The 26,708-nt window shown below is 35.4% G+C and overlaps 2 protein-coding genes across 4 annotated transcripts in view; one reads left to right on the plus strand and one right to left on the minus strand.

The window, feature by feature from the left end:
- The window catches only part of SLC7A8 (solute carrier family 7 member 8), a 162,391-nt gene that overhangs the window by 39,419 nt on the left and 96,264 nt on the right, over window positions 1-26,708 (plus strand). The gene's annotated exons all lie outside the window — the stretch shown is intronic.
- The window catches only part of RNF212B (ring finger protein 212B), a 59,548-nt gene that overhangs the window by 28,266 nt on the left and 4,574 nt on the right, over window positions 1-26,708 (minus strand). The window contains exons 3-4 of the mRNA XM_074234862.1: window positions 4,680-4,732; window positions 4,082-4,156 (exon numbers count right to left, since the gene is read on the minus strand). Coding sequence (XP_074090963.1) covers window positions 4,082-4,156; window positions 4,680-4,732 — 128 coding nt within the window. The remainder of the gene's footprint in view (window positions 1-4,081; window positions 4,157-4,679; window positions 4,733-26,708) is intronic.

Below are 26,708 nucleotides of genomic sequence, written 5' to 3' on the forward strand. Positions count from 1 at the left end.
TTTTTTCCTGATTTAGCAAGTCAACTGCTTAAACAATTGCTATCTAAATTCCTTTCTTTTAAGTCACCATAGAAATGTCCCTTTTTCTGTGAAGTCTCAGCCATTCTGGGAGATTCTAAGGAAACCATTAAATATTTAACTATTCATCCAACATTCAGTAACTATTTACTAAATACTTACTAACTATATGTCATTAGGCCAGGTGCTGAGGACAGTACAAAATAATTTTTTAAAAGAATTGTTTTTTTAAAGATCCAGGTCTGCTGATATTCCAAAAGTTTGCAATCTTCTTGAGGAAATATGATTAAAAGAGAATAATATACCCAACTATAATGATGCATATGAAAAAAGTACTTAAATTCACAATTCAATTTAAATGTAATGGTCAATCTTGACTCCAAGGGACAGATGATCAAATACTTCCCTCTTTTCAGTAAGGAATTGGAAATATTGCATGTAAAGTCAAACATCATGGTAGAAATTTGTTTTTCTCAGATGTTTTTGATGGAGGAAAGAAGAATTATTGAGAAGCATCAATAAAACATTTTCTAAAGAAAACTAAGGCAAAGGCAGCTAGGTGGTACAATGGCTAGAGCATGGGCCCTGGACTCAGGAGGACCTGAGTTCAAATCCCAACTCAGACACTTAATAATTACCCAGCTGTGTGACCTTGGGCAAGTCACTTAACCCCATTGCCTTACCCCCCCCCCCAAAAAATGAAAACAAGAAAACTAAGGCAAACACACATTAAAGTAATACTCCAAGGTGATTCAGATAAGTGGTATAACAGGAGTTTATAGAAGGGGATTGATTTGAGTTCGATTGGTCTCCCAGAAGAAGGCTTTGTTTTTAGGTTTCTGTTTTTAATCTTCAAACTTCCAAGGTGAAAATTTTAAGTGAGCTAGGTATATTTTGGTACCTGAACTATCCACCTTCCCTAACATTTTTTGAATTTTATACCATTGCACTAAGCACACTTTATGTAGCCTATATAAGATAGTTTCTGTCACTGACTAAGTTACAATCTTGGGAATGCTGTCAATTCTCTGGAAATAGAATCTTAAGAATTCTTGTAAAAGTCTTGTAAAAAATGTCTTTCAAAGAGACTTCTATGTGGGAAGTAATTAAGAAATCTGTAAGGCAGTGAGGATAGAGCACTGGCCCTGGTAGTCAGGAGGATCTGAGTTCAAATCCTCTGTTTCAGACTCTTAATAATTACCTAGCTGTGTGATACTGAGCAAGTCATTTAACCCCACTGCCTTAAAAAAAAAGAAAAAAGAAAAGTATAGACAAATATAAGAAACTTACTTATTTAGGTTGTTTAGATTTTCTACCTTATGTAAAAATTACTTTAACTTTGTTCTTTCATAAGCAATGTGTATGCCTTGTGTTACATTACTTACTTAGAATTGGTGATGGATTTTCCTCCTATCTCTTGCCTAGACTCTATTTCATCCCACCTGCTTATCCTTTAAATAAGTTATTCACTTGAGAGATGAATTATAGATAGGCCTTAGAAAAGAATAAAACTAACTAATCCATTTGAGATTCAGATGAAGCCCTTTAGTCTCCAACTTCACAAATTTTCTGAAAAACCAACAAAGTAGATAAAAAATTTCATACGGGAGATCAGCAACACAGCAAGAGATTGTACAGGACAGATCACTGTGGGAATCTGAGACTGTAAGTAATGAAATGAGCACTAATGAGCCCAGATTTAGAGTTAAAAGAGTCTTAAAAGTCAAATAGTCCACACATTTTCATTTTACAATTAAGGAAATTTATGCACAAGGAAAAAGAAATTTGCTCAAAGTTACATGTGACCTTGAGGTGGGATTTGAAACCAATTCCTCTGACTTTAGGGCTGTAGTTGATTTAAACAGCATAGCAATGGCTGTATCCTTTTGTCTACTAATTCAGCTTCACAGATGAGGAAAACACATTATCAAAATTTGCTGACTTCACTAAATGCCCCTTGATGATTAACTAACATTATCTTCTTATCTTGATTATTTAACCATGATTAATTGGTCTCATGATTAGGTAGGTTGAGACTTAGACTATATATATATTTTTTCTACTGATCATTAACTAGTCCAAGGTTTGGTTATTAACTAAAGACTTACTCACACACACACATACTCTCTCTCTCTCTTTCTCTCTCTCTCTCTCTCTCTCTCTCTCTCTCTCTCTCTTATTCATTTGACCTTGTTTACATTTCTTGCTGAGTTCTAGCTGGATTTTATCTCTCCATAATGTTAACAAGGCACCTCAGATGTGATTGCTTACTTGTGTAGATAAAAACAGGATACAGCTTAAGCTTTTTTCTCTTCTCTCTTTGTTTCTAGGCTCAGGAATGAGGGAGGGAGAGATACTGGATTCTTGTTTCCCCCAGTCCTTTCACTTAAGTGAAACACAAGAACTAAATTTACCACTTGGCCAAATGATGATTAAAAATGAAGACATAAAAACTATCTTCATGTATCTGAAAAGAGCTCTGAAGAATAACAAGTGGTGATAAAGGAAAAAGGAAAAACAAAAAAATTGATTTTAAGATTCATGCCATGATAATGCTGTGAAATTATCTTTCAGGGGAATGAATAGAGAAGAAAATGGGACAAACTAGAAATCTGAGAGTCTGGAACAATTTCCAACACTCTTTCCCTAAAAAAAAAAAAAAGGATGGGAAAAAACTATAATCCTTCCTTCTAAAAGATGATATATTTTAAAGCAGGAAGGAAGTCCTACCTCCTCCTTTTACAGATAAGAAAAAGGAGGCCTAGAAAAATAAAACTGAACAGTTATGCAGGCAGTAAGTAGTAAAGCAAGGCTCAGTTCCCCAGACTCCAAATCCAGTTCTTCTGCCATTGAACCACACTAACTCTTGTTGCCAAGAAAAAGGCTAGAGAATCCATTACTATCACTGAAACTTTGCTACAGCTGTGACAATATTGACCCTTCCATGGGATCCTTACTTGGGATCTCTGGTCATCAGAGAAGACATGGAACTAAATTACTGATTACTGCCAACAGTTCACATTGATCCTGCTTAGGTCTCTGGATTTTTTTTTGTTCTTTTGTTTTGTTTTTGCTTAAGTGCCAGCACTGCATTTTACTAAAAGTATATGCGTAACTTAATAAAATGATATCTTGCCCTAGAGATAAAAAAAAATAAGACAACTGTGACAATGATTTTTTCTTCTTGAATATTCTTGGAGATGAGCCAAACAACTAAGTACAAAGATAACAGGAGTTAAGGAGAGTGGTATGATGATTTGTAAATTCTGAAAGTAAGTGTGTGTGTGTGTGTGTGTGTGTGTGTGTGTGTGTGTGTGTTTGTGTGTGTAAAGGAGAGAGATTCATAAATAGAATACATAGATTATTATCCCACTTTCTGTTGTACCAGTCTATATCAAAATATCAAGGTACCCCTACTTTTAAGGGCATACTAATATGTAGAGTCTCAGTGAAAGTAAAAATAACTTCTAGAATACAGCTAATCCATCATTCAGATTGAATGTTGTTTGTCTCTTGTGCTTGTGCGTGTGTGTGTGTATATGTGTGTGTGCATGTGTGCACACATCTGTGTCTGTGTCTGTGTCTATGTCTGCATTATGAGGGAGAGTTACTGGGGGAAGAATAGAAGCATAGGAATTATTTTCTACACTCAGAAGAATGCCAAAGAATGACATTCAAATCCACCCCTTTCTAGGGTCATACTTGCAGATGAAAGCAATTCTTAAGTGATATTCTTACATGTCCTGATTCACTGGGGAAAGGACCATAAATGATACCTGAAATCACTTTTATTTATAATATTGCTTTAGAAGAATTCATTGAGAATTGGGAAGGTAAAATTTGGGAATTTATAATAGTGTCACAGTTCTCAAGAAAATGAGGTAGTAAAGGAGTCAACTGGTAGGGAAGATTTTTATTTCCAGAGAAGAAAAAGCACACAGAAGACATCCGTCTTAGATGCATAAACTTAAAGTTCAAAGAATGAACTTTCATAAATCAAAGAGAAAGATATGGTTGAAATTTGTCTAGACAAACAGGTTTTTTCCCCTTTTATTTCTCATACCTGAGAGATGTGACTAAAATACTTCAAAGCTGTCTCCACAGGGCTCTTAAAAAACATCTTCTCCTGAGGTTTTAGCTGTAAAGAAATATGGAGAATCATAGGCTATTAGGACTGGAAGGGATAAATTAGTCCATCTATTTAATTTTACCAACAGGCAAACAGAAGCCAAGAGAGGTAATTAGATTTGCCAAAAATCACACCTGGAATTGTCAAAGATTCAAAATAAGGTCTCCTGTATCTAAGTCCTGTACTCTTCCACTAAAGCATGTTTTTCCCCCTCAAAGATTCAATACACTCTTGAAGGAATATTATTTGATATTTTGAAACCTAGCAAGGGATATATCATTCTTTCTACAATACTTGATATTATTCCCACTGTGCTTGTCAGAAAGGAAACACTATCCCAAGAAACTTAGATCATTGATGTCAGACTAATTCTCTTCACAATACCTATCTCTACTTTTTGTTTCCACTATGGGAGTCTTAAATAAATGCATTTCTCATCTGCTGTTAATGAACTTTTAATTTCAAGTATTTCAGTAGCACTTTCTAAAGGTCTAGAATAATATATGATTAGGGGGACAAGGGACATACTCACATTATCAGAGAGAGCCAGATGCTTGCAGGAAGCTCCACATACAGCACATTTTTCTAAGGGGGGAAAAATAAAGAGTTAAGGTTTTTACATGCATAACGTAAGGAAGTTTATCAGTAGCACGTGAATATCAGCTGAATGGATCAGTAAGACTAGAGGAATAAGGTCTGAAAAAGCAATTCAATATTTAAAAAAAAAAGACCATGAAACAATTGTCATTCTTTAAATCAAAGTTTCCCAATCATTGTGCCCAAAATTAGCCAGAATTTCCCAAATTCTCCTATATATATATATATATATATATGTTGTTAATAGACTTCCAATCCACACTTTTTTGTTTGTTTGTTTTTGCAAGGCAAATGGGGTTAAGTGGCTTGTCCAAGACCACACAGCTGGGTAATTATTAAGTGTCTGAGGTCAAATTTGAACTCAGGTACTCCTGACTCCAGGGTGGTGCTCTAATCCACTGCACCACTGAGCCACCCCCACACTTTCTATTCCTTCTCCATGTTAACAAATTAAAATTATTTTCAAAGGCCTCCATCTCACCCTTTCCACTAACACAATCTCTCATGTAAGTTCATCAGTGTGTGCAGGACATACAAGTAATGCTAAAAATGAAAAAACTGAAAGATAGCTATAGTGAGACTTAAATTTAATGTTCCAGATCTAACAGAACTATTCTGATGTTCTTAACCTTAATTGATTTTTGCTTCCTCTACATTATTAGCATCCATCTGTCCTGCTCTTTAGCATCTCTCTCATCTGTTCTGGACTTGTTCTTCCTTTTTTGTCAATCTTATAAGATCTTGCTCTCTAGCTTTCCCCCTCTCATTTCCAAATTATACCCCAATCTGAGACCCAGAAACATTTAACCCAGTTAATGCTCAACCACAAGGAAATCTGGTAAAAAATATTTTTTTAAATAGTAGCTGCCTCATGAGTTGACTTTTGGCTAAGATCATTGCAATATCAAATGAAACTATGATATATCACGGGGGAAAACAGCCTTAAGCTTAAATACTGGTACTCTAATGAAACAAGCTTTGTTATATTAGCTCATCACCAAAATAGTCTTGAGATTGGAGGGCCAAAATCATTCGTTTTTTTTAAATTACTCATTAATTTTAACTTTGTCTGAGAGTCCCTTAATAAAGGTAGAGTTCACTAAATTTGGAAATTTAATCCCAATGTTTCTAATTTGGGCTATTTATTTATTTATAGATGCATTGTTAGAGCTAGCTCAGTGTTTGGGAGGCTCTGAAGGAAAGTGTAGGAAATAAGAGGTATTAGTCTGTCTACCAACAGACAAAGCCATTGTGCTGACCTCACTGTTGTATGCCTGTGAAACCTGGACATATACCATGCCAGGTGAAGAAAATGAATCACAATCTTAGGAAAATTCTTTTTTTTTTAAAGGTTTTTTTTTTTGCAAGGCAAATGGGGTTAAGTGGCTTGCCCAAGGCCACACAGCTAGGTAATTATTAAATGTCTGAGACCGGATTTGAACCCAGGTACTTCTGACTCCAGAGCCAGTGCTTTATCCACTGTGCTACCTAGCCACCCCTTAGGAAGATTCTGAAGATCACTTAGCAAGATAAGGCACCGAACTCTGAGGTCCTTTCTTGAACTGAAATTCCAGACATTTAAATTCTACTAAAGACAGAGCAACTCCAATGGGCTGGCCATATAGCTGGAATGATAAACATACATTTGCCTAAAAGACTATTTTAGGGAGAATTCTCACAAAGGTCAGAATAAGCACTACAAGGATACTCTCAAGGTCTCTATGAAGAACTCTGGAATTGATTTGTGAGATATGAGAATCACTGGCACAGGACCACCCAACATGGCATGCTCACATCAAAGGAAGCACTGTTCTCTATAAGCAAAGCAGAATTGCTGTGACTTAAAAGAAATGTGAGATATGCAAATTTAGAGACATTTCCATTCCAATTGTTCATATAGACTAGTTATGCTTGATCTGTGGTAGAGCCTTCCAACCTCATTATAAATCTGATTAGCCACAGTCAGACACACTGTTCTTTGCCCCTCACATAGTGATGTTATTTTAGTCCTCTTTGAATATGAAGGACAACAACTTTTCATCTTTTTCTCCATTCTATTTCTTCTCCATCTCTAATTTTCTGTTCTTTAAAGATTTTCCTTGTCCAACTAAAATTCAGTGATGTGCTTTACATCTGGACTTCAAAGATACCTGTTCCACCAAAATCTTTCCTCATAACTGTATTCACAGAATCTCAAAGTGGGAAGGAACCTCAAAGGTAATTTTATCCAACAAATAGTTGAACAAAAATCCTTTCTGGCCTACTTTCTTCCTCCATTCTTCAAAATACCTCTGACAAGTGATCATCCCTCTAGTAATAGGAAACACCATTTTCCAAGCAGTCCATCCCACTTTTAGACAGCTCTGTCAAGAATGTTTCCTTACATCAAGTTCAAAATCTGCCTTTCTGCAAATATCAAACATTTTTTTTCCAGGCTCTGACTTTTAGGGCCAAGCAAAACAAATTTAATCCCTCTCCCAAATAATATCCTTTTAAATGCTTGAAAATAATTATCATATTAATCCCCTTCCCACTTATGGACTCTTACAGGTTAACTATTCCTTCAACTAGTCCTTATATGCATAATCACTAGCTATCTTGCAGCATGGTTACCTTTTTCTGGATATAATCTAGTTGTAAAGCATAGGCCCTGGAGTCAGGAGGACCTGAATTCAAATCTGGCCTCAGATACTTAATTACCTGGCTATGTGACTTTGGTCAAGTCACTTAAACCTATTGCCTTGCCAAAAAAAAATATGATGACCATGATCGGGGAATTATGGACATAGGAAATTTGTAACTTGGAAACAAATTTTGTAATCCTTTAATCTGTTAAATTTTGTAAAAATGTAAAATGTTATCAGCTCCAGGGATGTAAATTGATTGTTGTTCCACTGTTAAATGTAAAATTGTACTACCTCCTTATTCCCAACCTCTACCTTCCAGTTTTCAGCCACCCAACCTTGACCACAGATGGGTCAAGTTTATGCTGGCATGACAGAAAATGACATGCTGGACTTAAAGGTCACACACCTTGGGACAGGAAGGACTAGTACATAGGTTGCCTGTTTGAGAATACCTGGAGCCAGGTGCTAGACCACTCCCCAAGCGCCACCCTTGTCCAACCTACTACAGAAGTGCACTTATTTTTATTTTTTTATTTTTATTAAAGATATTATTTGAGTTTTACAATTTTCCCCCAATCTTGCTTCCCTCCCCCCACCCCCACCCCACAGATAGCACTCCGTCAGTCTTTACTTTGTTTCCATGTTGTACCTTGATCCAAATTGGGTGTGATGAGAGAGAAATCATATCCTTAAAGAGAACAGAATTCTCAGAGGTAACCAGATCAAACAATAAGATATCTGGGTTTTTTTTTTTTTCCAAATTAAAGGGAATAGTCCTTGTACTTTGTTCAAACTCCACAGCTCCTTATCTGGATACAGATGGTACTCTCCTTTGCAGACAGCCAAAAACTGTTCCCAATTGTTGCACTGATGGAATGAGCAAGTCCTTCAAGGTTGAACATCACTCCCATGTTGCTGTTAGGGTGTACAGTGTTTTTCTGGTTCTGCTCATCTCACTCAGCATCAGTTCATGCAAATCCCTCCAGGTTTCCCTGAAATCCCATCCCTCCTGGTTTCTAATAGAACAATAGTGTTCCATGACATACATATACCACAGTTTGCTAAGCCATTCCCCAATTGAAGGACATTTACTGGATTTCCAATTCTTTGCCACCACAAACAGGGCTGCTATAAATATTTTTGTACAAGTAATGTTTTTACCCTTTTTCCTCATCTCTTCAGTGTATAGACCCAGTAGTGGTATTGCTGGGTCAAAGGGTATGCACATTTTTGTTGCCCTTTGGGCATAGTTCCAAATAGCTCTCCAGAAGGGTTGGATGAGTTCATAGCTCCACCAACAGTGTAATAGTGTCCCAGATTTCCCACATCCCTTCCAACAATGATCATTATCCTTCCTGGTCATACTAGCCAATCTGAGAGGTGTGAGGTGGTACCTCAGAGAAGCTTTAATTTGCATTTCTCTAATAATTAATGATTTAGAGCATTTTTTCATATGGCTATGGATTGCTTTGATCTCCTCATCTGTAAATTACCTTTGCATATCCTTTGACCATTTGTCAATTGGGGAATAGCTTTTTGTTTTAAAAATATGACTCAGTTCTCTGTATATTTTAGAAATGAGTCCTTTGTCAGAATCATTAGTTGTAAAGACTGTTTCCCAACTTACTACTTTTCTTTTGATCTTGATTACATTGGTTTTATCTGTGCAAAAGCTTTTTAATTTAATGTAATTGAAATCATCTAATTGGTTTTTAGTGATGTTCTCCAACTCTTCCTTAGTCATAAACTGTTCCCCTTTCCATAGATCTGACAGGTAGACTAGTCCTTGATCTTCTAATTTGCTTATAGTATTGTTTTTTATGTCTAAGTCCTGTAACCATTTGGATCTTATCTTGGTAAAGGGTGTGAGGTGTTGGTCTAATCTAAGTTTCTTCCATACTAACTTCCAATTATCCCAGCAGTTTTTATCAAAGAGGGAGTTTTTATCCCAATGGCCAGACTCTTTGGGTTTATCAAACAGCAGATTACTATAATCCTCTCCTGCTTTTACACCTAGTCTACTCCACTGGTCCAGCACTCTATTTCTTAGCCAATACCAGTTTTGATGACTGATGCTTTATAATATAATTTTAGATCGGGTAGTGCTAAGCCACCTTCGTTTGCATTTTTTTTTCATTAAGCTCCTGGCAATTCTTGGCTTTTTATTTCTCCATATGAATTTACTTACAATTTTTTCTAACTCATTAAAGTAATTTTTTGGAATTTTGATTGGTAGGGCACTAAACAGATAGTTTAGTTTTGGTAGAATTGTCATTTTTATTATATTAGCTCTCCCTATCCATGAGCAGTGATATTTGCCCAGTTATTTAAATCTGATTTAATTTGTGTGAGAAGTGTTTTATAATTGTTTTCAAAAAGATTCTGAGTCTGTCTTAGCAAATAGACTCCCAAATATTTTACACTGTCTGAGGTTACTTTGAATGGGATTTCTCTTTCTAGCTCTTCCTGCTGTTTCTTGCTGGACATATATAGAAAAGTTGAGGATTTATGAGGGTTTATTTTATAACCTGTAACTTTGCTAAAATTGCTAATTGTTTCCAGTAGTTTTTTAGATGATTTCTTGGGATTCTCTAGGTAGACCATCATGTCATCTGCGAAGAGTGAGAGTTTTGTCTCTTCCTTCCCAATTCTAATTCCTTCAATTTCTTTTTCTTCTCTAATTGCTGATGCTAACATTTCTAATACAATATTGAATGATAATGGGCACCCTTGTTTGACCCCTGATCTTATTGGTAATGCCTCTAGCCTCTCCCCATTGATTATAATGCTTGTTGATGGTTTCAGATAGATACTGCTAATTATTTTAAGGAACAGTCCATTTATTCCTACACTCTCTAGTGTTTTTAATAGGAATGGATGCTGTATTTTGTCAAAAGCTTTTTCAGCATCTATTGATATGATCATATGATTTCTGATAGGTTTGTTGTTGATATAATTGAGTATACTAACAGTTTTCCTAATATTGAACCATCCCTGCATTCCTGGAATAAATCCTACTTGATCATAATGTATTATCCTAGTGATGACTTGTTGTAGTCGTTTTGCTAAGATTTCATTTAGGATTTTTGCATCTATATTCATCAGGGAAATAGGTCTATAATTTTCTTTCTCTGTTTTAACTCTTCCTGGTTTAGGTAACCATATTGGTTTCATAGAAAGAGTTAGGCAGAGTTCCATCTTTCCCTATTTTTCCAAAGAGTTTATATAGGATTGGAACCAATTGTTCTTTAAATGTTTGGTAGAATTCACTTGTGAATCCATCAGGCCCTGGAGATTTTTTTTAGGGAGTTCAATAATGGCTTGTTGAATTTCTTTTTCTGAGATAGGGTTGTTTAGGTATTTAATCTCTTCTTCATTTAACCTGGGCAACTTATATTTTTGTAAATATTCATCCATTTCACTTAGAATATCAGATTTATTGGCATAGAGTTGTGCAAAATAATTTCAAATTATTACTTTAATTTCCTCCTCATTGGTGGTGAGTTCACCTTTTTCATTTATAATACTAGCAATTTGGTCTTCTTCTTTCTTTTTTTTTGATTAAAAATTGACCAGAGGTTTATCAATTTTATTGGTTTTTTCATAATACCAACTTTTGGTTTTATTTATTAATTCAATAGTTTTTTTGCTTTCAATTTTATTAATTTATCCTTTAATTTTTAGAATTTCTAATTTGGTATTTGATTGGGGATTTTTGATTTGTTCTTTCTCTAATTTTTTTAGTTGCATGTTTAGTTCATTGATTTCTTCTTTCTCCAATTTATTCATATAAGCATTTAGAGCTATAATATATCCCCTGAGAGATGCTTTGAATGAATCCCATAGGTTTTGGTATGTTGTTTCATTATTATCATTATCTAGGATAAAATGGTTAATTCTTTCTATAATTTGGTTTTTGGTCCACTCATTTTTTAAAATGAGGTTATTCAGTTTCCAATTTGCTCTGGGTCTATATCTACTTGGCCCAGTATTGCATATGACTTTTATTGCACTGTGATCTGAGAAAGATGCATTCAGTATTTCTGCCTTTCTGCAGTTGATCATTAGGTTTTTATGTCCTAGTACATGGTCAATTTTTGTATAAGTTCCATGTACTGCAAAGAAAAAGGTATATTCCTTTCTATCCCCATTCAGTTTCCTCCATAAGTCTACCATATCTAATTTTTCTAACAATCTATTTACTTCCCTAATTTCTTTCTTGTTTGTTTTATGATTTATCTAGATCTGATAGTGGGAGGTTGAGGTCTCCCACTAGTAGAGTTTTGCTGTCTATGTCTTCCTGTAATTCTTTCAGCTTCTCCTCTAAGAATTTGGGTGCTGTCCCACTGGGTGCATATATATTCAATATTGAAATGACTTTATTGTCTATGGTACCTTTTAGGAGGATAAAGTTTCCTTCCTTATCTCTTTTAATGCTATCTCTTTTTGCTGCTGCTTTGTCTGAGATAAGGATTGTTACCCCTGATTTTTTACTTCAGCTGAAGCAAAATATATTTTGCTCCAACCTTTTACCTTTACTCTATATGTATCTCTCTGTTTCAAATTAGTTTCTTGTAAGCAGCATATTGTAGGATTCTGGTTTTTAATCCACTCTGCTATTTGCTTACGTTTTAAGGGAGAGTTCATCCCATTCACATTCAAGGTTATGATTTCTAATTCTTTATTGCCCTCTGTGCTATCTTCCCTCTGTTTGTATTTTCCCCCTTCCCCCCCCCTTTATCCATATTCCCTAGTATTTTGTTTTTGAATACCACCCCCTTCAGTGTTTGCCCTCCTATGTCACACCCTCCCTTTTCTTTCCCCTTTCCCTTTTTCCCTTTTCCCTTCCCTTCCTTTTGTTATTTCCCCTTATTTCCCCCACTCCCCTTCCCTTTCTCTGTCCCCCCTCCCCTTTTCCCCTTTTAATACTTGAAAGGTTAGATGTTTTATAAGTTAACTGAGTATGTGTAGGTTGACTTTAAGCCAAGTCTGATGAGAAGAAGATTCAGGTGTTTCTCCTCTGCTCCCTTCTTCCCCTCTATTACCATAGGTTTTTTGTATCTCTTAGTTTAATGAGATTCGTCCCGTTCAATCCCCTCCCTCCTCCCATCTCTTTCCTGTCCCCCTTTTTAGGGAGGTAGTGTATTTTTTTTAGATCATTCTATCTAGGTCATAGAAAATTCTGAGTGTCTGTCCCTTCTAGTTCAGTATATTCTATTGAATAGAGTCAAAATTCCTGAGAGTTATTAGAGTCTTTCTCCCAAGTGGGGTTAAAGCTAGTTACATCCCATAAGATAGCAGTTTCATGGATAGGTCATGGATGTCCATCATTTCTGGCTATTCTCTCTGTTAGAGTTACATTTCTCAGGATTTATGAGAGTCTCTTCCCCCCACCCCCATGCTGGGATATAGCCAGTTTCAACTTACTGGATTGCATTTTTTTCCTTTTACTGCCCCCCCCCTTTTTTTTACCTTTTCATGTGTCTCTTGAACCTCCTGTTTGATGTCCAAATTTTCTGTTTAGCTCTGGTCTTTTTATCAGAAATTTTTGGAATTCTTCATTTTGTTAAATGTCCATCTTTTTCCCTGGAAGAGAAGGCTCAGCTTTGCAGGAAAATAGATTCTTGGCTGCATTCCAAGCTCCCGTGCTCTTCGAAATATCTCATTCCAGGCCCCTCGATCCCTTAAAGTTGATGCAGCCAGGTCCTGCGTGATCCTTACTGTGGCTCGTTGATATTTAAATTGTTTCTTTCTGGCTGCTTGCAGGATTTTCTCTTTTATCTGATAGTTCTGGAGTTTGGCCACAACATTCCTTGGTGTTTTCCTTTTAGGATCTTTTTCTGGTGGGGATCGATGTACTCTTTCAATAACTACTTTGCCCTCTGATTCCATGATATCAGGGCAGTTTTCCAACACTAGATCCTGTAATATTAAGTCCAGGCTTTTTTTCTCTTCAATGTTTTCAGGAAGTCCTATAATTTTCAGGTTGCCCCTCCTCAATCTATTCTCGAGGTCAGTGGTTTTGTTGATGAGGTATTTTACATTTGCTTCTATTTTTTCTATTTTTTGATTTTGTTTAACTGACTCTTGCTGTCTCATGGAGTCATTAGTTTCTGTAGACTCCGTTCTTTTTTTGGGGGAGGAGTTTTCTTCATTAACCTTTTGCAACTCCTTTTCCAATTGGTCAATTCTACTTTTGAAAGAGCTTTCCATTTGACCAATTGAGGTTTTGAGAGAATTATTTTCTTTTTGCATTTGCTCATTTGAGGATCTGAGAGATTTATCCTTTTGTGTTTGTCCAATTGTACTTTCTAAGGTTTTGTTTTCTTGTTGCAAGGTATTAATTGTCTCTCCCAAATTTTTAAGCTCCTTCCTTATTTCTTCAAGGAAGTTTTTCTGTGCTGGAGACCAGATTGTATTCTCCTCAGAGGTTCCAGGTCTCTCTGAGTTGGGGTCTTTCCCTTCCAGGAATTTTTCTATGGATCCACCTTTCCGGTGGCCCTTCTTCATTATGCTAAGACCTTGAGTTGGGGGGGGGGGGGGCTGGTTCACCTGGGCTTGAGGTCACCAAAGGCTTTACTGAGTGCAGTTTCTCTGGCTGGCCAGTAGGAGGTGCTGGTTGCTTTCTCTGGAGTGTCTGTGGCCTTGGTTGAGAGGCCTTCTCCCTTTGCCAACAGTACTCAGCCAAGGCTGCTGCAGGAGACAAATCCTGAGGTAGATGTTCCTCTCCTGGCTTTTCTTTCTGGGTTTCCTGGTTCGGATTTCTTTTAAGAGGTTTGTTGCATGTGATAGATGGGGAAGAGATCAGGAGACTTCAGAACTGTGTCTGTCTTCTCTCTGCCATCTTGGCCGGAAGTCACAGAAGTGCATTTAAGTCCAGAAGAGAAGTGCTGGCCCCTTTTCACTCTTCTTGATCTTCTTTGCCTTGAAAGGATGGCTATCTCTCTCTCTTTTCTTAGGCCATGTGTTCCTGGCCTAAGCCTGCATGGGCCCTTATGCCATATGGCCGGGTTAAACCAGTCCTTACAGCCATCTATCCTTTCTCTGTTTCTCCTCTCTCTCTTTCTCCTCTCTCCCTCTCCTCTCTCCCCCTCCTCCCTCTAATCTATAATTATATTATAATTTATAATGAATCCTGAGCAGAGTTTAAAATTCCAGGGCTATAAGTGAATTTATTCACTATTCAAAAGACTCTCAATCTTTAATTGATTACTCCAATCCTCTAACAACAGAAATAAACAAAATAGTATAAATGTGGTAAGGTCAAGAGAAAGCATAGTTGGACTACCACCTTCCTAATTTTAGCATAATATCTCTATTAATGCAACCTAAAAGCAGTTTAGCTTTTTTTTTTTGCTGAAAATTCTCACTTTAGGGCATTCCTATTAAATTTAATTTTACCAATCCACTCTTTAATATATAAATGATCAAAGGACACAAACAGGCAGTTCCTAAAGATCAAATTTGTTAGTGATAACAACAAGAAATTAAAACAAATTAAGAGAAATTGTACATTAAAATAATTCTGAGGGGGGCAGCAAGGTGGCACAGTGGATAGAGCACCAGTCCTGGAGTTAGGAGTACCTGAGTTCAAATCCAACCTCAGATACTAACTAATTACCTAGCTGTCTGACCCTGGGCAAGTCACTTAACATCATTGCCTTGCAAAAGCCTTAAAAAAAAAACTAACAAAAATAACTCTGGAAAGTCATATATCAGGGATATATGTTTTCTGAATAGATAATGCCCTTGGTTTCTCTAAAGGATTTTTCCCAGTAACTGCCATTATTGAGACACTTCTATTACATCTTCATTTGCCCTTTCTTCCCAGGGTACTTGGAGAAAGAAAAGAGGACCAAAAAGAACCCAGAGACAAATATGACCACAATTCTAAGTACATGAGCTGCAATCCCAACTCAAGAGCTAAGGTGAAGGTAGTGATGCCTTTCCCAAACCAAAATCACAGATAAGCAGTCAGGATGAATCAGAATTCCCCTGAAAAGTGAATACAATTAGTATAACAGGAAAAGCTTAGTATTGGAATCCAGAATGGTCAAGTGTTCTAAGACCATCTGAGATACTCAGAGAAGACCACTGTATCTCAAAAGTTATCGTGAACTTCCTAAGCTACTTCTGTGAGAAAATAAGCAAATTTCCTCTGCTGCTGCACTAGGAGTTAGAAAAATTTCTGATGAAACAACAAAACTTTCATTCTTCCTCTTTTGTAAGCATAGAGACATAACAGGGAGTTGGGGAGATCAGACTCCACACTAAGGGTGGAGGAAACAATTTTGAGGTTAAGGAAAGAGACAACCATGTACTATGTTCTCAACAACTTCATGGTTCTTACCCATGGATATTACCATGAGTTTCCTAACCTAATTAAACTGTGTTATTTCATTATAACATGTTTGTTCAAATTTTACTATTTGTTTAGTACTCAGGAAGAGCCAATCATTGCTTGAAATGGTCATACCTAAACTATAGTCAAAAAAAGGGAAGGAAATCAAGCTTACCAACTTAAAAGGAAACATGGCCCCTACAAAGCATCCCAGACCACTTGGGGAGTTTTCCCTGAAGGGATTTAGGATCTGAGTAAATTAGCATAAATGAGAAATGAGAAACAAATCTATTTAGCTTGGTACCTGAAACTTCATTCTGAGTACTGAGGAAACTGGGGCATTAACCCTCTCTCTTTTTTTTCCTCTAAGGCCCAGGACTCCCCTTCTCTCTAACTTACGGCTCCCACAGAGCAAGTTTAAAATTCTTCCAGATTCCTGTAATAACAAAGGACAATCAAACTTTACTCCAGGGATCCCTGAAACACAGAGGAACTCTAAATGGAGGGACATCAAAATTCTTCAAAGTATGCCTGCCAGTATGAGGGCAATCCTACTAGAATTCTAAAACTACTTAATAAGAAGAACAGCAGGCCCAGTTTGAGAATAAAGAAAACAGAAGCAAGTAATCCCCAAATAAGAGAGGTTCTCAAAAGGGATTATTAATTACATGGGGTTGATTATATGTAGCTCTCAGGAGAGTAGGCAAACATATGGATCTCATATTAAGGGAGGCAGTCTAAGTCTGTTTAAAAGAAAGAGGAAAAATATAAACATTTATCAACATTTTAGGGATAAAAAATTTATCTTTTTCATATTAGTCACAATATCAATACTCACAAAGGATTCAGTAATAGAGCAGAAATCAGTATTAAACATCTAACTATACAAAAGTCTTCTCAAAAGAAACTGGTTTAACTTTTAAGGAAATCAGTCAGAAAAAAAACTGACTATACAATTATACCTAATTAATAAAGACCAAAAAATGCCAATTTTCCTCTAGTCAATCTTTAAACTAGGAAATTTGATAATGAAGGAACTCTCTCCAGTAAGTTCCCCCAAAATTCAAAGGGCTCAATATTTATCCCAGAGAAGTTTCCAGATCTAACATAGAGTCCTATCTGATATAAAATTGTTGACCATGCACAGCATGAATAGATAAATACCTGATCTGGCCCATTCTACTTCCAGGGGAACTTCTACTTTATGGAAGAAGAAGAGAAGGAAAAGAACTGTGGCTATACCATTAGCAGTCTAGTGGAAGAGTGCTAGCAGGATCCAAGATTTCTATGCCTGGAAGATCTCTCATTCACTCTACTATTTCCAAGAAGTGTTTTGAAATTTAGCTATTAATGACACATCAATTATTTGTTTTCTGGAAGTATAATGTTCTTTAAAGGACTTAGAATAATAGCCATGTTCCTTAGTTACTCTAAAAGGAAAGATAATAGCTAAGTTTACTTTCAGCCACCTTAGTTCCCTCCTACCAAATACTGTTTGCATACACAAAACAATTGCAGACATGGAGCAAAAACATTTATCCCAGAAAACAGTAAACAGAAATTGGGGAAGTTATATAATTTAGGGGAGATAATATAAAGAGTAAAGGAGCTCTTCCACTAAAGAATAAAATAAAATCTCAGTTCCACCAAGATGAGAATGATGATACCAGGCAAATGAACTTTCAGCAGTTTCTAGGAGTCCAGTTTCCAGAATAATGGACTACAGTAGAGAGGCTAGCTTACCCACTTGTCTGTGGCTCCAAAGAGATCTCTTATCCTCCATTCAAAAGTTGATGTTTTGCCTTTTTCATCCATCCCTCTTAAACTCTGCTTCTCTCTAACCTTATTCTCTCCACTCTTATGCAGTATCATAGGGGCAATAAATATTTATTTATCTCAAGACCCAGTATCCTGATGATTTGAGAAAGAAAATGGCTAGGTAAATATGACCTCTTCTCACCAGAAAAATCTTAGAAAGCAAGGTCTGCAAGTTGTACAAGCAGAGGGTGAAGTAACAAGAGTTATACAGACCTATCCCTTTTTCATTTCACTCCACTGCAGTTGAGAGACTTCCTGGTTGCCAAGTAGGGGATGGAGAGTAGAAAACCACTGTAATTATACTGAGGCTTTCTGCTTGCCACATGAGTACAGTTGACTTTGGGTCTGGGGATTACTGGCAGTTCTCTCTACAGTGACTTGGACCAGTGGAAGAGGAGCCAAACAAATAATCAATATTCCCCAAAACCATAGAAGCAGAGATCTATACAGTGAGTGCTAAGAAGCAGAGGCTGGCAACTATTGAAAATCCTATCATCTCACTTTCTATCTCACCATGCCCACAGAGCAAGTTTGATGCTGTAAAATTACTCCAGGTCCCTATCACAACATAGGACATCCAAACTTTACTCCAAGGATCCCTGAATCTCATAGGAAATCTAAACAGAGGACATCAAAACTCTCTTCCACCAAGTTTCCCATGACTTTCCTTTGATACAGTCCAAGACCTTGAAGTAAGATCCCAGACAAGCAACTCTATCCATTTATTCCCTTTCCATATCCTGCAGGTGTCAGAAAAGTTTGAAGAGAAGGCTAAAGGCAAAGGAATAAGTACAAGGAGTTAAGAGTAGGAGCACTTAATATTTATTCTTTTTTTCCCCTATGTGGCCAGAGCATGCTGAATGTCTTCATTCTACAAATGTGGGAGGTCACTGGGTTCAAAGAGGTGATTGATTCTAGGTACAGAGTAGAGGCTCTAAATTCTTTCCTACTTTGAATATTTTTGAATAATATTCCAAATTATCTCCTCTTTAAATGCTAAACCATTGCAGACAATGCCACTATTTGAAGTAATGTGGCTTGATAGAAATTGGAGAAAAGTAGAATAGTTTAGGTATTTGCCAACTGAATACCTTCTTATGACTATTTAGGAAGCTTTGTTCAACATGCACCAAAGAGGAATTTAGATAGTCAATAGACTGGTAAGTCAAGGAGAGCGATCTCTAGTGGACAACTAAGATATTCAGTTCCCTTGCTGAACAATTAATAGAATAACACACTACCTTTCTGTAGTGTTCATGAAGATATATGGATTGCTTACACAGCAGAGTCACTTCTTCAGTCTTCCAAGAATCCCAAATAGTCTACAAATATTATACCTTTGATAGTAACTGCATCCTTCAAAAAGCGATGGAACCAAAAAAAAATGATATTTCTATTCTGAATCTTACTCTTATCAGTAGACCATTGATTCCTGGGGTCAAAAATGACAAAAACACTTGAGAAATAACTATTCCATCTAAGAGTTTGCAATATAAAATGAAAGTGAAGCTGGAAATTGTCTGACATGAAAACTAGAATTTTTTAAAAAAAGATTACCAAGACCTCAGAGAAAGGACAGATAGATCCCATGACCCATGGAATGGAACTTTTCCATGAAAATTCTAAGTGAATGTGAGCCCAGAGTATATAGTTCTCAAGTACAAAGTTCTAAAGACACAAAAACAATTCCAATGAGGAGGAAAATTAAAAACTTATCAGAAACATATACAGGAAAATTACCAACAAAAAGATTTTTAAAAGACATATGAAGAAGATAAAAGTAAGAGAATATATTGGAAAATAAATACAAAAAGTATGACCAAGTCCTATAACAATAGAATTCAGGTTAATCCAACCTTTCTGGAGAGCAATAGGGAACTATACCCAAAGAGCAATAAAACTAATCATACCATTTGACCAGCAATACCAAATACTAGGCCTATATCCAGAAGAAGTCATAAAATGTGAGAAAAGTACCATATGTCCCAAAATATTCACAGTAGCTCTTTTTGTGGTGGCAAAGAATTGGAAATTCAGGGAATGCCCATCAATTGGGGAATGGCTAAACAAGTTATAGTACATGAAAACTGTGGAATATTATTCTTCTAAAAGAAACCATAAATGGTCAGACTTCAGAGAAGCATGGAAAGGAATTGATGCTAAGCTAAGGGAACAGAACCAACAGAACATTGTACATATTAACAATAACATTGTGAGTTCATCAATTTTGATGGATACAGTTTCTCTCAGCAGTTCAGAAAGCTAGAACAATCCTGAGAGACTTGGCCATCCACATCCAGATGAAGGAAAAAAATAAAACAAAACAACCAAACTATCGAAACTGAATGAACATGTTCACTTTTTTTAAATTTCTCTGATTTTTTTCCTTCCTATTCCATGGTTTTCTTTCTTTTCTTTTAGTTCTAATTCCTCATACAGGAAATGACTAATATATTAACATGTTAAATACAAGTGTATATGTACAATGTTCACTAACTGTTCACCACTGAAGGGAGAGGGTTGGAAAGGAAAGATGGAAGAAAACTATAACTTATAAATAAATATGCATGTGGTTGAATGTTGAAAAATGAAAAGATAGTAAGAGAATACCTCACTGGCCACCATGAGTTCAAATCACCTGACCCAAATTAACTGTAGCCTCAGGTACTAAAAGACCCAGCAGATATGATTACTGGACTATTGTCAGTGATCTTAGAAAATCATGAAAAATGGAAGACATAGAGCCAGATGGAAAAAGGATCAATGTTCAGATTTTTGAGAGGCTGTGGAGTGTGACAGGCCAGTGAATTTTGATTCCATTTACATTTTCTAGGCACAAAATATATTGTTTCTTGACTCTTCTTACTTCTCTTTGAATTAATTCATTTAGATCTTTCCATGCTTTTCTGTATTCATCACATTCATTATTTCTCATAGCACAATAATATTCCATTAATAATAGCCAGCATTTTTAATAGCATCTACTACATGCCAGATACTGTGCTAAGTACTTTAGATATTACCTCATTTAATCTATTTGTTTGCAATCCATTTGATATAGCTAATAAAATTTGTTCATAATGGAATACCACAATTTCTATATCAATGAATTCTTTGTTATCACAAAAATTCTGCTATTAATATTTTGGTATATATATATATATGGGGACTTTCTTCTTATCAATGGTCTCATTGGGGTATATGTCTAAAAACAGAATCTCTGTAGCTAAAGTCATGGACATTTTAGTCATTTTATTTGCATAATTCCAAATTACTTTCCAAAATAGTTGCACTGATTCAGAAATCCACCCACAATGAACAATATTTTCACAACCCTCACTATATCAGCTATTCCCATCTTTTGTTACCTTTGACCATTTGTAGGATATGATGTGAAATCTCAGGGTTGTTTTGATATTCATTTTATTATTAATGGTTTGGAGCATTCTTTCTTATGGTTGTTATTATTTTGTAATTCTTCTTTTGAGAGCTATTTGCTTCTGTTCTTCAACTACATATCTATTGGAGAATAGCTTTTGAAACACTTTTTTTTCAAGGCAAACAGGATTAAGAGGCTTGCCCAAGGCCACACAGCTAGGTGATGATTAAGTGTCTGAGACCGGATTTGAACCCAGGTACCCCTGACTCCAGGAGCTTTAAGCACCAGCCCTAGCTGTGTGGACTTGGGCAAGCCACTTAACCTCACTGCCTTGCAAAAACCTAAAAAAAAAAAAAATCTGTTAATTGCTTAGAAATGCTGGATACCAAACTCTTAGTAGAGACGACTGATACAAAGATTTTTTTTTCCCCATTCAACTGCCTAATAACCAGTGGGCATCATGAACTGATGCTGAGTGAAGTAAGCAGAACCAGAAGAACATTATATATACTAACAGCAACACTGGATGATGATCAATTATGATGCATTTGTGCATTTCAGCAGTACAATAATCAAGGACAATTCTAAAAGACTTGTGATGGAAAATACCATCCATATCCAGAAAAGGAACTATGGAATTTAAATGTAGACTAAAGTTTACTATCTTCAATTTTTAAAAGTTACCTTATGTATTATATCCTTTTTCCTCTCTAATGATTTTTTCCTTTTGGATTTGATTATGATATAAATTGAATATGATTAACATAGTTAATATGGATCTATGTTTAGCATGGCTATACATGTTTAGACTATTATTAGATTGCTTTCTGTCGGGGAAGAGGGAAGGGAAGGAGGGAGAAAAAAAATGTAAAACTCAAATCCCTGCAAAAAATGATTATTAAAAACTACCAATGCATGTTAGTTGGAAAAATAAATAAAATTTTTAAATAAAAAAATTATCCAATGGGCATTAATTTTGTTTGTGCAGAGACTATTCACTTTCTTGTTAACCAAAGTTCTGCAATTGCCTCTATCCCTTTGTTTGGTTAAAAATAGGAACTGTTATCAATCTAAAAGAAAAGATGGATTCTCTTTTCTCTCAATTTTCTTCCATTCTCCTAAATATGTGGGTTTCTCTGGGGCTTCTGATGAGAAATGGGATAATGGGTGCCCAAAATAAAATGGCAACTAGAGTAGGTGGTCATTCAGGTGTTCTTGAATCAGGAACTTAAGACCTTGGTTATCTCTGACTGCCTCTTCTGTTTTGTGTTACTTTGCCTAAACAAAAGTAAAAAGTGATCCTGAAATAGAAATTTCCAGCCTTGGAGGCAAATTTGTGAGAGCTCAGGAGTGACAGGGTGTCTTAGCACCTGGTAAAGGATTACTAAGTAAACAAATTCATACACATAAAGTAAAAGGATCAAGGATCAAGAAAAATTCTTTGATTGTGGAGTCACAAATATTGAATAAGTAAGCATGTGCCTGAAATACCTTAGAAAGAAAATCAGTCCTGACAAGCTTATTATTTGCTCTCTAACATCCTATACAATAGAAATGAAGGAGAAAGTAAATAAATGCACCAACCGAAGGACAGTAATACCAACAGAATGATAGCAGAGAAATCAGTAAAAATCTTCTTACTAAATGTGAACAAGGAGATAAGAGATGAAGACAGAAATCCAGTGAAGGTAACAAAAGGTAACAATAAAAAGGCAGACCTAGGGTATTAGGAAGGAACTGGTTACTTCCTACCTACAAATAAAACAATGCTCATTGTAGGACTACATTTCAAAATGGTAGAAAAGGTAGAAAAGAGAAAAGGTAGAAAGTAGAAAAGGGGGTGGGAGATAGAAGGTAATGTCTAATGTTGCCTGGGAGGAAAGGAAGAAAATCTTTGGTGGTGGGAAGAGGTTCCACTGATAAATATTCATGGGTGAAAAGAGATGTTCTGTGAATGGAGATAAGGACTTTGTACTAGGTGTAATACTTGAAATGACTACTTATCCTAACTCAGACAAAGGGTAGAACTGGAATTCCTGGGGCAACTGGCACCTGGGGAGGGTATGAACCCAAGGAAGAAATTTTTGAGGCAAATAGAAAAAAAAAAAACAAAGGAAAGCTATAGGACATGGAGGGAGCCCTGCTATTGGGCAGTATCCTCTCTGACACCTTTGAGAATTGGCATTGTCCTGGAAATGAAACATAATGAAAAAGGGGACTCAGAAGATTCAGCCAAAAGGGGAAAGCCCACACTGTATACCACAATGTTTTGATTTACATGAGTAATTCAGAAAATAGAGATTAGATAAATTTAGGGGTCATGAACTAGAGACTGAAGTTCTAAGAGTTGACAGAAAGAGATGACAGATAATGAAGAAAAGAGAATGAGAAATCCTCTCGTGAAAAAGGCACAAAAATTATTTAAAAATTAATGAATAGGACTATTTAAAGGTAAGAGAAAAGGGAAATACTTGATTAACTGAGAAGGAAAAAATGGGAAGAACTGCATAATCAGTTAAAAGGAGGAGAAAAAATCAACTATAAACAAAACCCTAAAGGGAAATGAGTAATAAATGAGAGGAAAATATTAAAGGTGAGGGGAAGAAAACCAGTCAGAATAAAGCCACCTTGAAAGAGATTAAGCAAAGGAACTAAAAGAACTTAGTACTGTATGATCAAGGACAATTCTAAAAGACTTGGAATGGAAAATGCTATCCCTGTCCAGAGGAAAAATACTATAGTGTCTGAATGCAGACCAAAACATACTATTTTCACTTTTTAAAACCTGTCTTATTCTTTTTTTCCCTTTATCATGATTCTTCTTCCCTTTAGTTCTTAATTCTTCTTTCACAGCATGACCAATATGAAAATATGTTAAACATGATTGTATATGTATAACCTATATCAGATTATTCGCTGTATTGGGGATGGGGGAACAGAAGTGAGAGATAGAAAAATGTTAAATTCACAACTTTAGCAAAGTTGCAGGATATAAAAAAACTCACATAAATCATCAGTATTTCTATATATATATTACCAACAAAGTCCAACAGCAACAGATAGAAAGAGAAATTCCATTTAAAGTAACTGTGGGGGCGGCTAGGTGGCGCAGTGGATAAAACACCGGCCCTGGAGTCAGGAGTACCTGGGTTCAAATCTGGTCTCAGACACTTAATAATTACCTAGCTGTGTGGTCTTGGGCAAGCCACTTAACCCCATTGCCTAGCAAAAACCTAAATAAACAAATAAATAAATAAAGTAAGTAAGTAACTGTGGACAATATAATATATTTGGGAATCCATTCCCAAGACAAACCCAGAAACTAAAAGAACACAGTTACAAAACATCACACAAATAAAGTCAGATTAAACCAATTGGAAAAATGCCAATTGCTCATGGTTAGGTCTAGCTAAATATAATAAAAATTATAATTCTGCCTAAATTAAAGTACTCATTCAATGCCAATCAAACTAACAAAAAATTATTTTAAAGAACTAGAAAAAAAAGAGTAACAAAGTTCTTCTGGAGAAGCAAAATTTGGTCAAGAATATCAAGAAAATTAATGAAAAAAATTGCAAAGGAAGGTAGCTTAGCTGTACCAGATCTAAACTATATTATAAAAACAGTCATCAAAACTGTATGGTACTGGCTAAGAAATAAGAGAAGTGAATCAGCAAAATAGATTAGGTACAAAAGAAACAGCACTAAATGACTATAATCATCTACTGTTTCATAAACCCAAAGACTCTAGCTTCTGGGATAAGAAGTCACAATTTAACCAAAACTGCTGCAAAGAGCAATACTAGACCTATATCCAAAAGAAATATTAAAAAATGGTAAAAGTCCCACGTGTTCAAAAGTATTTATAGCAACTCTTTTTTTGTAATAGTAAAGAATTTGAAATTGAGACTTCAGAGAAACATGGAAAGAACTGCAAGAACTGATGCCAAGTGAAAGGATCAGGACCAAGAAAACATTAACAACATTGTGAGTTGATCAACTATACCAGCAACATCAATAATACAAAAGAAAGAAATGAAAGGCATAAAAAGTAAAGAGGAAATAAAACTATATTTGCTAGTGATATGATGATATACTTGGGAAATCCTAGGGAATGAGCAAAGATACTGACAATAGCTTCAGTAAAATCACAAAATAAATACTCAAAAAATTAGCAGGTTTTTCTATACAATAGTTTTTGCCAAGAGGCAAAAATGGAAAGAGAAATCCCACTTCAAATACCTATAAATGCATAACATATCTAGGGACTGATCTACCAACAAAAGATTTATACAGACTCAATTACAAAATGTTCCTTAAGAAAATAAAGAACTTATATAATTGGAGAAGTATTCAGTTCTCATAGCTGAGCCATTCCAATGTAATAAAAATGACCCTACTAGCAAAAGTAATTTATATTTTAAAAACTTAATCAAATTGCCAAGAAGACACTTTATAAGACTTGAAAAAAAATTAAAAAATTAATTTGAAAAAAAGAAAGGACTTAGAATATCAAGAGAAAGTATGAAAAAAAGTAAGGGTGAAGGGGAATAGTATTTCTAGTTTACATTGCAACTTTCCCCATCACAATTTCAACATATCATAGGTGAGCATAAAAAGTTGAATAGGAATTTTTGGAGAATTTTACAGAAGCCACGGACACACAAAATCCAACAGACAACCCAGAAAAAAGCTTATAAACTCAAAAGTGAATAAAATATATGCATAGTATTATATAATATCAACATATTTTAACTATCAATACCATAATAATTCATAATTCATACTTCTTCTTTAGTATGAAGGGAGGGCCAAAAAAATTTTATGTGGATTTTCCAGAACACAAGGGTACTGAACCCCCAATCCCCACCCCAACCATGTGGATAGGATAACTATATATTATAAATTGTTGGCTAAAAAATAAATAAATAAATAAAATAAGAAAATTGTTGATTAAAAAATAGAGATCGATCAATGGAAAGATTAGAAAAGGAAGAAATAGAAACAATTGAACTAAATAACCCAGTTTTTGATAAGTAAAAAACACAATTCATCTAAGAAAAACTATTTGATTAAAACTGCTGGGAAACCCTGGAAAACAGTCAGGCAGAAATTAGGCTTATACTAATATCTTCTGGCATTCCACAAGATATTCTAACTATGGCCTAAATATTAAAGATCATAATATAGAAAATTAGAATAAATTCATATCATATACTTCTCAGATAGGAATGGGAGATATATTTTTAACCAAACAGAGGCAATCTCAAAAAATAAAATAGATAACTTTGATTACATAAAATTGAAAAGCTTCTGCACAGACAAAATTGCTGTTCCTAGATTAGGAGGGCAAGTAATTAAATGGGAAAAAATCGTCTCAGATTTCTCTGATGAGAGTTTGGTATCTAAAAAACTTCTCTGATAAGAATTTGGTATCTAAGATACATAAATAATTAATAAATACATATAAGACTAATAGTTATTCCCAATTGACAATGGTTAGAGGATACAAACAGACAGCTCTCAAAAGAACTGCAAAGTAAACACAACCACATGAAAGAATACTCCAACTCAGTTAATAATAAGAGAAATGCAAATGAAAACAACTCTGAGGTTTCACCTTATGCCCTGAAAATTGGCACACAAAAAAATGGCAATGCTGGAAGGAGTGTGGAATGATAGGCACAGTAATCATTATTGGTAGAATTACAAAATGGTATACCCTTTTGCAAAGTAATTTAGAATTATACAAATAAAGTGGCTAAAACATACATATCTTTCAAATCAGAGACTCCATTA

This window comes from Macrotis lagotis, chromosome 4 (genome assembly GCF_037893015.1).
Source record: "Macrotis lagotis isolate mMagLag1 chromosome 4, bilby.v1.9.chrom.fasta, whole genome shotgun sequence".
NCBI classification, from domain to species: domain Eukaryota; kingdom Metazoa; phylum Chordata; class Mammalia; order Peramelemorphia; family Peramelidae; genus Macrotis; species Macrotis lagotis.